This window comes from Branchiostoma floridae, chromosome 14, assembly GCF_000003815.2.
Source record: "Branchiostoma floridae strain S238N-H82 chromosome 14, Bfl_VNyyK, whole genome shotgun sequence".
NCBI classification, from domain to species: Eukaryota; Metazoa; Chordata; class Leptocardii; order Amphioxiformes; family Branchiostomatidae; genus Branchiostoma; species Branchiostoma floridae.
In genome coordinates this window covers 15,697,668-15,709,246 of record NC_049992.1, presented here as the reverse complement: position 1 = coordinate 15,709,246, position 11,579 = coordinate 15,697,668, and the positions used below count along the sequence as shown (strand labels likewise).

The 11,579-nt window shown below is 42.3% G+C and overlaps 1 protein-coding gene across 4 annotated transcripts; it reads left to right on the top strand.

Moving 5' to 3' along the window:
- Positions 1-781: 781 nt before the first annotated feature.
- Positions 782-11,495, top strand: LOC118430431 (kelch-like protein 21). 4 transcript variants are annotated; one of them, XM_035841297.1, is made up of 10 exons: positions 2,458-2,715; positions 4,735-4,844; positions 5,416-5,634; positions 6,109-6,244; positions 6,713-6,954; positions 7,458-7,570; positions 8,291-8,457; positions 9,024-9,195; positions 9,590-9,851; positions 10,200-11,495. In XM_035841297.1, exons 2-10 carry the CDS (start codon positions 4,788-4,790, stop codon positions 10,692-10,694), a joined length of 1,863 nt encoding a protein of 620 aa, XP_035697190.1. In that variant the 5' UTR covers positions 2,458-2,715; positions 4,735-4,787; the 3' UTR covers positions 10,695-11,495. The 4 variants fall into 4 exon arrangements, with proteins under 4 accessions (XP_035697189.1, XP_035697190.1, XP_035697191.1 ...); XM_035841296.1 differs by lacking the exons at positions 2,458-2,715; positions 4,735-4,844 and adding an exon at positions 782-921; XM_035841298.1 differs by lacking the exon at positions 4,735-4,844 and having other exon boundaries at positions 2,459-2,715.
- Positions 11,496-11,579: the final 84 nt, after the last annotated feature.

Here is an 11,579-nt window from a genome sequence, read left to right as displayed (position 1 = left end):
AGATGCATGACGACATCTAGCGACTTGTTTCAATACGACAATAAGTAACGTTACAGCTTTGAGTTTGAGTGAATGATTGACGGCAGTAGGAAAATGTAATACTGTACTATAAACGTTAACAGAACAGCTCACAAAAAATTCACACACTTTGATTTACGACAGAAATGCTGAATTACTAATAAAACTAGCTTAAACTTGTTGAGCGAATCGATTAATTCAATATGAAAGTGTTTCATAAATTTAACAGATGTTTTCCTCGTTGACCTAGATTTTTACGACCTACATATTTAAGAATCCGCGCCTCCGTTTAGGTCATCATGAAATGCTCGGTTTAAAGGGGGGGAGTCAGTTGTGAATTCTTGTTACCTTCAGTGTACACACATGAGCTACGGAAAGTCTTCCTTCGGTCACTTTTGATAGTTCACTGGACTTGAGTAGCAGCTGCAGTCAGTGTTGAATGCACGTATAATATATATGCTATGGCAGCATTGACAATACCTAACATACAGAAATCGTACAGAAGCAGATGCTTTAGAAATATATCCAAGGCCATAAAGTAGGACCACTACGCTTACGTATCAGATTTTTAAAATACATTTTAATGTGGTAAATGTGGTTTACATACAACTTTTGGCCTATGAGCCACTCCGAGTGGACCGCTGATGGAATATGCAACTATATTGTCGAGACTCTTGCAGAATTTAAAACAATCATCACATGTATTTCAAAGGAACTCGAGGACTTCTCTAGCCATGTCACTGTCCTCGATTTGATTTCAGCACCCCTTGGCAGAAAATGGCACATCCCCTATATAGAATCTATTCGTGACGATATGATGTACTAGTAGCGTCCTCCTAAGGCATGAGTGGAGACTTTTTCTGGGGCGAGCAAACCGTCTACGATGTCTTCGTAATTCCTCAAGTAAGTCCAGAACATGTTTTTCATTTCGTGTTGCGACGTTTTCCCACTAAAAGCGCTATTAACAAGGAATCGCCATTTTTTTATGACGCAACATCAATTTGTATACTGTGTGTCCGAAGTAAGTTAATTATATCACTCCAGTCATTGAATAAGTAGAAAAGCTCAGCTGCTGGGCGTAGAATATCACATCTGGAACTGTTAAGGGATGAATGTGAAAGAACATATTTAAGTTTGGGTGGTCATTTGTCTGTTTTGTTGCCTCTCATGTAATATTAGCCAGGGTTGTTATTTCTGTAACTAGCCCGAAGGACAAGGTCGAATTGTTAAAGCCCTGCCATCGTCATATCAGAAAGTTGCTTTCTATGCTTGCACAAATCACAGCTCTGAAGAAAAAGAGTTCGTTTCTGCAAATGAATTTTTGTTTCATCCTATAGTCTGTATGATGATGTCCGTCATTGGTATGTTGGTTGATCCTGCATCGGTATTTAGGACGGTTGGTTCTTGGCGTAGACAGAGTTTTTACTAGTGCTTTTTCGTGTTAAAGGTTTGTTTGTGCCAGTTATGACCTTGTTGACGCATTCTCTTTTGCGCATCGGTATCATAGGCTACCAAATCGTACCCGTCCATTGCTCTGGATATTTCTATGGCGCATTGCCTGCAGCTTGCAATACGTAAAATAGCCACAAGTTGGCGCTTCCTTTGTGCCATATAACATAGTACATTTTACGAGGCAGTATTAACGTTAAGCACTTGTCTGGTCACCACATTTCCCCACGACCGAACACCATGAGTTAGGCAGACGATTGCCGTAGGGTATGTCGTGTGCGTACATTTTTTACATGTGCTTCAAAAGTAACAACTTACACAATATATTAACATACTAATATTTTTGATGCACAGAGTCGAAAAGACGCAGGAAGCATAGCGGTAGCTGTTGAGCCAAGAAGCTACTTCCAACCTTACTTACTAAAACGTAAAACTGGAAGTATTTTTTCAAGCTTTTGACACCACCATTTCTTGTCTCTTCCGTCTGTTTATCACGAAGCAAATGTCACTGGTTCCTTTCTCAGCACTGGACACTGTTAAAGTGGCCATCATGAATGCATAACTGATCGTCTGTGTGATACATACATCCCATTTGTTGATATTTTAATCAAGCCTCACGACCGTATTGGAAAACAATGTTCCTGTCTTCTCAGGTGTCTCTTCAATATAAGGCAACTTGTTACATAAATGAAGACAGTAAATAGATAAACAAGAACAAAATACTAGCTCAAAACATTGTATTATATTTCTACTGGATATCGTGACAGGAAAACGCATGCTGTGAATGGTACAAATATTTCTATCCTATGTACCTAGATAAACAGAAAACGAAAAGTACCCCGTCAAACTCTGTAATAGTATACTGTTATGACCTCAACATAGTGAACAACAGTATGCGATAACAAGGGAGCAAGGAAGGGCAAGTCAGGCATCTCTCACATTATTAGATGATAATACTAGTAACCTATAGATAGTCAAGGCTATCTTTGTATATTTAATGATTTTGGGGCGGCAGATACACGGCTGATTTAATGGAGGAACGTTTTGGTAAAGTTTATTCAAGAGATTGAGGTTTTTCTTTTTACTCCGACGGCAGAAAGTGATTTTGTTTGTTTGGCTGCGGTGACGTTCTCTGACGTCGTGAGTGACGCGGACAGCTGAGTCTCCGTCGGCCCAGAATTTTCCGAGGAAGACATCAACAGAGGCGGCCAGCAAAGTAGCGGTTTTGTACGTGGCGTTGTTACATCTGTAAGTACATTATTCAGGCAAAACTGATACATTTCTGAACGTCAAACTCTCATGAGCCTGAACAAACATAGAGTGTCGGAGTGACGGTGTGGTCCGTTGTAAAGTTGTGGACAGACTAGCACAGACCAAATATTCGGCGCAGATATTTGACGTGTATGTTCTAAATACCACCCGATAATTCTCATAGACGAATGGTTTGCAAACGTCACTCTGTCGTTTTTTATCATTTGTAAGTCTTCTATGAATGGGTTTTATTTTTGTCAATGTTTGTCTAAGTCGATGACTGCCAGGTCCCTAAACACGTATCCGACGCAGAAGGGGACCGTCCATTCCGTAATGTGCACGGGTATCTGCCTATCTGGTCTTCCAGACAATGTAAAACCAAACTATAGCTTTAGGGTTCAATTCTAGGTTTAGGAGTAGATGTTGCTCTTGACCTTCTTGTCAGCTTGGGTTGATGAGATACGGTTACCTATTCTAAATGGGCGAGTGGCGAGGCACTGTTGGGAACGCTTTTAGGGCACGTACAGGGCAATATATGTGCAGGTTTGATGCACAATAGTAGTCCCTGTCCGTATAGCTTCTGTTCTATATCGATTCTATTGAGTCAAATCGTTGTGTAAATGTTTCCAAATGACGACATGGCAGACACATGTAATTTTCTAATTGGGGATACATTGTATTGGATTGCACTCATTTCGCCTGTGGTACATTTCGTAATACATTGTACTTGGTTCTCCCCTCGTTAGACCATTTCAGCGTGCGCCATCCCATGGCACGACTCTGGTTCCAACTATGACGCAACTCGTGTCAAATATGGGAAGTGTTGGTCTCCTCTTTATAACCCAATCCTGTTCCTGTGATGAAGCTTAGGGGCTGTTCAATGAGTTACAGGGGTGGGGTATAGGGTTTAGCCAGAGACACTGCGATGCCTACACAGCTGATCGGTCCCCGTCTGGGATAGTTGTGTGTCGCGTTCCTCGCGAGACTGACATTGTCCGGCCTGACCCAGCTCATCTGGGATGTGGAGAGAGAAGGAAAGCGTTTGTAAACAACTCTTTTCGATACGTCACAGATTCAAAATTTCTTCTTCTCACTGAGTATTGCTTGTAGACGTATCACGCACAAATATTATTCAACCGTACGGCTACAAATTGTTGTTGTTTTTGTGATGCTGACGACTTACGAGGTATTTATTATTCATTGAGGATGTTGTCGAACCTATTTATTTGTTGTGTTTTTACGAAGTGACGCAGAAACATTAGTGAGTAATAGTCACAAGACGTTTAGACATTTTCAATGCTGCTTTACATTACCATAAACGCCAAAAGGTCAAGGTTCAATATGTCCTCATATAGGATTACCATTTCATGCTTTGGTCGTCTTGGCTACGTCATTGGTAATAAATTTCAGTTTGTTTCACTGAGATGCCAGTTCTTGCTTGTTTCAATGAGATATTGACAACTTTTCTTTTAATATAGACACAAATGATAGACTCTTTACGGGGCGTCTAATTTAACTATCAATTACTGTCTGTACTTTAACATTTTTGCCAATTTCTGCAATGGAAAGACACTGAGGAAAGATATTCTAAAGCTTCAATTAGCACTTTTGAGGCAGCAAACCTTTGACTTTGTTCACGTCAGACTGTAAAGGAGACTCAAATATCCGAAGCTCGTGAAAATATTCAGCAAGGGACCTCTCTGGACTCTCATGACGGAGTAACACGCTCAGTCCGGCTGTAATCTAAACGTCCGTCCAACTCAAATATTTGCTTGTGCATGCCGAAATCTAGCTCCCAATAAGACCCCATCTCTTCGTGTCGCAGTTGCTTCTGAGATGTAGCAGATTCAAGACTTGTTTTCAGTTGAACGTCTTGAAGATATAAGACGTATATAATTATGTTTGGATTTCTACATCTTCCTGGATATGGCCCGTCGTCCAGGCGACGTCTTCGCAGTGGGAAAGCGTCGTCGGTAAACTTGTGTGACGTTTGTTATGCCTTGTGTTATGTTTCAGAGTGTGGTTCACGGCTGTGTAGTCGGGCCAAACAACACTCTGGGAATTTCTATATGGGAGGCGTACAAACAAGATTGACGAACTGGGTCTCTAGTAACGCTACTAACACTGTAGGTTTTACACTGTCCAGTTTGGTGTTATGACGTGCTAAGTTCAACTTTTATAATGTCGAACCATGCACGTTGTGGTGCTACAAGTTTGTTTTGATTGTGAAATTTTGCGACTTGCGTTTTGCCAGTAAGTTTTAAAAATTACTTCTGCTGTGGTGTTCAATTTTTGCCTGGTCATATAGAGAGTGACAGAATTGCGACCCTTGAATACATATAGATAGGCACGCTTGTTGATTCTATTGGACAATAAGTACAATGTCATTGTGGTTCTTGACATGTCCGTATGTTCCAAAGAAGACCTTTTCCCCACAAACAAATAATGGACCCGCATGCATACAGTCTATTTTGTGAAGTGTACGGAACCTGAAGCAGCCTTTCAGATTTTAAGAGAATCGTGATTTTCCCTCATAGAATAGTATGGTTTACCCGTTATGTGACGCAAGAAAATTAATTTGATATTTCTTTCATTCAGGAAGCGTGTACAAGGATGACTTGGACAGCCGACTGCTGATTGGGTTAAATTAAAGATGACGTCAATATTGTTGAACAGATTCCTTTTTTTCTGATACAGGAGAACCACAAGAAACTGCTGAACACACTGAACTCTGAGACTTCCACATTGTCGGGTGCATCGCAGCAGAAGAAGATGACGAACGAAGAAGACGTCTTCACGTTCCAAGACACGGGACATCCCGACCATCTTATGTCGGGACTACAGGAGCTGCGCAAGGAATGCCGGTTCTCTGACGTCATCATCTGTGTGGGGGCCACCGAGTTCCCATGCCACAGGGTAGGATGTACTAATTATCTACACTTCAACTCCAGCGGGTATAGAGTTATAAAGTTCAGTTGATATGGGTCGTCTGAAAAATGTTAGCAGGGCATTCAGATCTGGTTCTTTGCCAGAGATTGACTTTATAATAGCAGGGAGAGTACTTAAGTATGTGTTGTTGTCTAACGGATCTGTGTTGGAGTATTCAAAAGACAAAACGTTAGAACATATCGCAGATGAAGGCGTGCACGTGGGTTAAGATCCTGTCGCCCCATCGTAAGCGTTGGTATGTAAACGATACCTGAAACGTACGTGGGAAACGGAAAGAAGAACAAGAAGACAAAAACGAAGACATGACAACGTTTCATTTATGTTATTCCACTATACTTGAAACGCGTATGGTTAGTTCGTCCTATATTCTGTAGTTTGTGCACCATTCTTCTAACCACGAATGCCTGAAAAATAAATACTCTTTCTTCATTCTTAATTTAGGTGGTCCTTGCGTCGGCTAGTAGCTACTTTAAGGCGATGTTCTCCGGAGAACTGCGCGAGAGTCTCGCCACCAAGATCGTCATCCACTCCGTGTCTGAGGACATCATGGAGCTGCTCCTGGAGTTCTCCTACACCGGTAAAGTTGGCATCACGTTTGTGACAAAATTAACAGTATATATCGATAGTATACACCTCATAGCTTCGTGTAGTGTTGGTAGACATGTGCCTAGAATATATAATCTACATTGTCGAAATTTAAACTCTATAGAAGACTCTAAAACATCCAGTCTTCTATGTGTCGATGAAGGTTAGACACGATACGCAAGATACATTTACTAATAGCAATTACCCAAGCAAATTGATAGATTTTGGAAACTTGGTGAAACGTAGTGTAAGAAAGGTCATTTATGCAACATGAAACGTTAGTCTGCTTGAGTAACAGCCATTCTGTAGTCCTCTGCATACTAGTATACATAAATCTTTTTTTTTTAATCTATTTAAAACACCAACATTAAAACCACCTGAAGATTATTGTTTAAACATTTCTCTCTTGATTTGCTCTCATATTTACTGCGACTACAGCCTGTTTTCCGTCCTTACCTAGGCCGAGTGGACATCACCCAGAAGAACGTTGAAGCGCTTCTGGAGGCGGCTAACCTGTTCCAGTTCGGCACGGTTCGCGAGGCGTGCAGCCGGTACCTCCAGCAGAGGATAGACGCCAGTAACGTGCTCGGCTTTCACGAGTTCGCAGAGGCGCACAACTGCACCGAGCTGTCCGAACTCGCCAAGGAGTTCGTCATAGATAACTTCCTGGAGGTGTTCCAGACTTCCGGGGAATTTTTACAGGTAAGTTGTCTTAACAAATACATAGTCGGCAACTAGGAAAATATTCTTATGAAAACTCTCAGATTATTTTGTTGATGTTTGGCACGATATAACGCTTTATATGTAGAGATATTGAAAGAATGTCTGAAAATACGGGCCAACGTGCGTGATAGAATCTCCGTCACAAGAGCTAGGCCGACGTGACAAATGAAATGGGTATTTTCAGCCAAATCCTGACGATTACTAGGGCTTCGGGCCATTTTTACCAGCTCGTCCATTGGAATCTAAACCTCCGTGTGATGTTAGCTGTGCACCAAAAATGCAAAAAAAGACAGTAACTTAAACTTTCCGGAATGAAACGCCGATCCCAGCCCAACTTGTGATGGGACAGATTTTCGGCCAGCTACATTCGATCTAAAAATTCGGCTTGAATTGTGACGCATGTTTTATGCTTCAGTTGGGCGATTGGGAGATTGCATGTATAGTACATACATGATTCTGAAGAATGGAAGTCTCGTCCCCAGGTCACCCAGGAGAGATTGGTGGAGTACATCTCTGACGTCAACCTGCAGATCGACAAGGAGGAGCAGGTGTACGAGTCCGTCATGCAGTGGGTTCGCGCCGACGTGGACAACAGGTACGGGTGGATATTCTGCTGTCCTTTAACCATAATCAGAGATCCGGAAACAATTTCATTTGCAGCTTGGTAGGTCATACTAAAGTAGACTTTTTATTTTACACAACCAGTTACCAGCATTCTGGATAAGGAAGTCTACTTATCAACCGTGGCAAGGGGGGTACAGACTTTAATAGTCAGGTTTGGGATTGTGTTATTGCCGCAAAGTATTAAAGCGCCACCTACGTCAGCTACATATGACGCATAGAAGCTCTGAAGGAAACTCTACTATCCTAATCAGAGAGTTCCACCTCATTGTAGTACGACTTAAATTGTCTAAGACAAAAAGTAGTCGTAAAGATGTCTTTAAAAGCCCATGTCACACAGTTAACGAGCTTCAGCCATGTCTATTGATCGCCAGAAGGTCGCCAAATTTCTAAACCTTTAGAGGCTCTCAAGCGTATTTTCCCCAAAACTATACTCTACTACAGCATCTCATTGGGCTGAGCTCATTGACATGCGAGCATCGGCCGATCTGCAAAAATCGTGCGATGATCGAGAATACTAAGTTAAACGTTACTGCCAAAAATGACATTTAGAGCCCGGCTGACTGATGTTTCTGCTGTGTGATAGAGGCCAGGAACAGTTTATAGTCTAAAAGGGGCAACGGAAGTACAAACTAGCTGCAAGAACAAAACGACAGCAATAACAACAAAACGTCTTATTCTCCTCCATCCTTAGGCTTAGCATCTTACACAAGGTGTTGGAGCACGTGCGCCTGCCGTTCATCAACCCGCGGTACCTGGTAGCTAAGGTGGAGACAGAGCCGCTCATCCTGTCCTCTCCCGCCTGTATGGAGCTGGTGCAGGAGGCGCGCCGCTACCACGTCTTCGACTACGACAGAGCAGGTACTCTCTTATCTGGGGAGGAATGGGTAGCACCAAGGAGCTTTTGGTAGAGCAGGACCTCTCTTATCTGGGGAGGAATGGGTAGCAACAAGGAGCTTTTGGTAGCACAGAAGTACTTACAATAGTAGCCGATCGGCAGCACAAACGACCCTGTACAAAAAGAAATGGACAGCAAAAGTGTATTGTGACACACAAAAAAACGCACACGGAAAATGCCTACTGGGCCTGCTATGGAGGCTATTACACAAGTGTTGAAGTTGTGCAAAAGTGGTATCATCATAAATATCAAGCTAGGAACTGTCACATGGTTTGAAATAATGCACCGCTCGTAACGTTACGTATCTAAGGCATTTTGGTGTGACTGCCACAGTGAAAATGTGTCGATAGGTCTACCAAAGACACAACTGAAGAGGCAAAATGTATCGAAGAACTTGCATTAAAATGTGTTTCATCAAGGAAGTTATACCTTGGTTGTATCCGTTCCAAAGTGGAGCTTATCAAGCTGCATATGTAGTAAACACACATCGACGTTACCTGATAAGGAATATTAAATCTCTTCACCTCAGATAACCCGAACATCCGGATGAAGCCCCGCCCATGCTTTGACATCTCGGAGGCGATGGTAGTGGTGGGCGGGTGCAGTGGAGGGGACACCAAGCTGGCGAAGGTGGACTGTTACGACCCGAAGAACAACGCCTGGCACACACTCTCAGACTTACCGGAATACAACAGGGAAGGGTACAGAAGTCATCTTCTTCTCTATATGCATATGCAGCTTGGTCTTCTTTTTTTGTACAAGATTGCTCAGTGTAACGCCAAGATACCAATTCTGGGTACCCAACCATATAGCTTATTGTGCTAGAAAATCACGAAGAACATTGGTCTAGAATGCTTATGGATTGATTGTATTCGAGAGGGAAATACTTATCAAGGAAAGAGTTTCATAAAAGGTAAAAGCTGTTGCACATCTGTCCTAGTGCTGTATCTAAGGAATCTTTACATTGAACTGCAGATAGATTTCTGCCTACATGTAATACTTCACAGATTATTACATGTGTGTAAAAGTTAAAGTGATATAAGATTACGAATATGTTCATCTAAGTAATGTCGTCTATCTGCTGTCTATCTCCAGATATGCAGTTGTTGCCCTTGGAAACGACATTTACGTGACAGGAACGACAGACGAGACCATCACGAGCGACGGCTGTGCCACCACGTGGAAGTACAGTACCCAGTCGGACCGCTGGATGACCATGGCGCCCATGCTGAAGTCGTACAAGTGCCGCGCGACCGTGGTGCTACACGGACAGATCTACCTACTGGGCGGGACGGACATCAACGGGCCGGTGGCGGATGTGGAGAGATATGATCCGTTCTCTAACTCGTGGGAAGAGGTGAATACTTCCTTCTTCTGTCTGTTGTCTTGAAGACTTCTCAAACGATAACTTGACCAAGCAGATCTAGCGACAGAATCGTAACATAGGAAAAGACAGTGTTTGTGAGTCACCGGTTGTCAAATGGATGCTGTTTTGGCCCATTGATTCTGTCTTGCCAGTGGAATATTTGCATTGAGATTAAAAATAAAACAGTTTCCTTACATTGTATTTGATAGTCAGGACGCACTGTTTTATGCTTTGACCAAGGAGGTTGAAAGGTCTTTTTAACCTCCTTGCTTTGACTATGTACAGCTCTTGTCTTTCGTTGCCACAACTTAGTTGCTTCTAATACCTGTATCTTCTCAGGTCCAGTCGATGATAAAAGCCATGAATGACTTCACGGTGGCGGCTTGCAGAGGGAAGCTGTACGTGAACGGCAGGTCCCAGGGAAGTGAGAAGATCCTGTTCCAATGTTTCGACCCTTCGACAGACACGTGGAACTTTATCGACAATTCCGTCATGCCTGAATGGTCCCAAGTACCGCAGTCAATCACGCTAAACGGGCTGATATACTACCTACGGGACGACTCTAAGGAAGTGGATGCGTACGACCCAATCGCGAACCAGTGGGTGGAGGTTGCACCGATGAAAGCTATGCACTCAAGCGGCAGCGTTTGTGTCATCGACGGGAAGATATTCGTATCGGGCGGCTTCGGAGAGTTGGCAGAGTCGAACTTGATCGAGTGTTATGACCCGACGTACGACAAATGGGCGTACTCCGGCTCGCTACCGGAGCCCAGGTGTTACCACTGGTGCGTCAGCATACTCAAGAAGGTAGAACACAAGGACGAAGAGGAATAGTCAAAGTGGAAGTGTAGCAACACGCCTTACATATCCTATGCAGAACAAACGCTTAGCGGTAATTCTTTCAGGCTGGTGTCCTGATGCAACGATTTTATAGGAAGATCTTACATGCGTATTATATGTGAGTACAAGCTGCACATAGTAGATTATTTGCTTCGTTTTTGCTCACTTATTTTATGGCATTTAGGGCACTGTGTTGTTAAAGCTTATGAAGGAAATACTGTATTGTTGTATCATACTTCATCCTTAAAATTCCCACAGTAGGTCATGAAATATTTGCTGCAGATGTGAGTGACCAAGAGATAGTGACAGATAATAGAGAGGAAGTATCAAACAAATAATGGTTAGAAATGAAAGATGTTAAGAGAGAGTTACATGTAAAGGTTGAAGGGGTAGGCGATTGAAAAGAAAGCAAAGCTGTAAAGGTTCTGTGATGTTGAAAAGTCAACTCAGAAAGTCTGTATTTTGGGTTAATTCGAGTTTATGACAGAAGAGCAAGAAATGAGGTCGTCGAAAGGAAGAAGTTTGTGAGAAGACTGATGTACAAAGTCTGGAATTATTGTAAATCCGCATGTTGGCTACACCAGGCAGACTTCACAACCATGTACAAGCTCACAGTGTTTTTACAGTGTGAACAAGTTACAGAAGGTACCTGTGATTTGGTTAATAATATGGATACCTGAAGTCTATCTGGTGTAGTCATTGCTAAGTTTATCTGCATAAAAGAAATCATAATATTGTGTATCCATGTCATGTATAGAAGGGATGTTCATTTCATCATTAAAATTGTCAATAACATAATAATTTGTGTGAATCTTTCTGTAGAATAGGCAAAGCAAAAAGAAAGTAAAATCTAACTTCATTTTCAAGTTTCTATTTAAA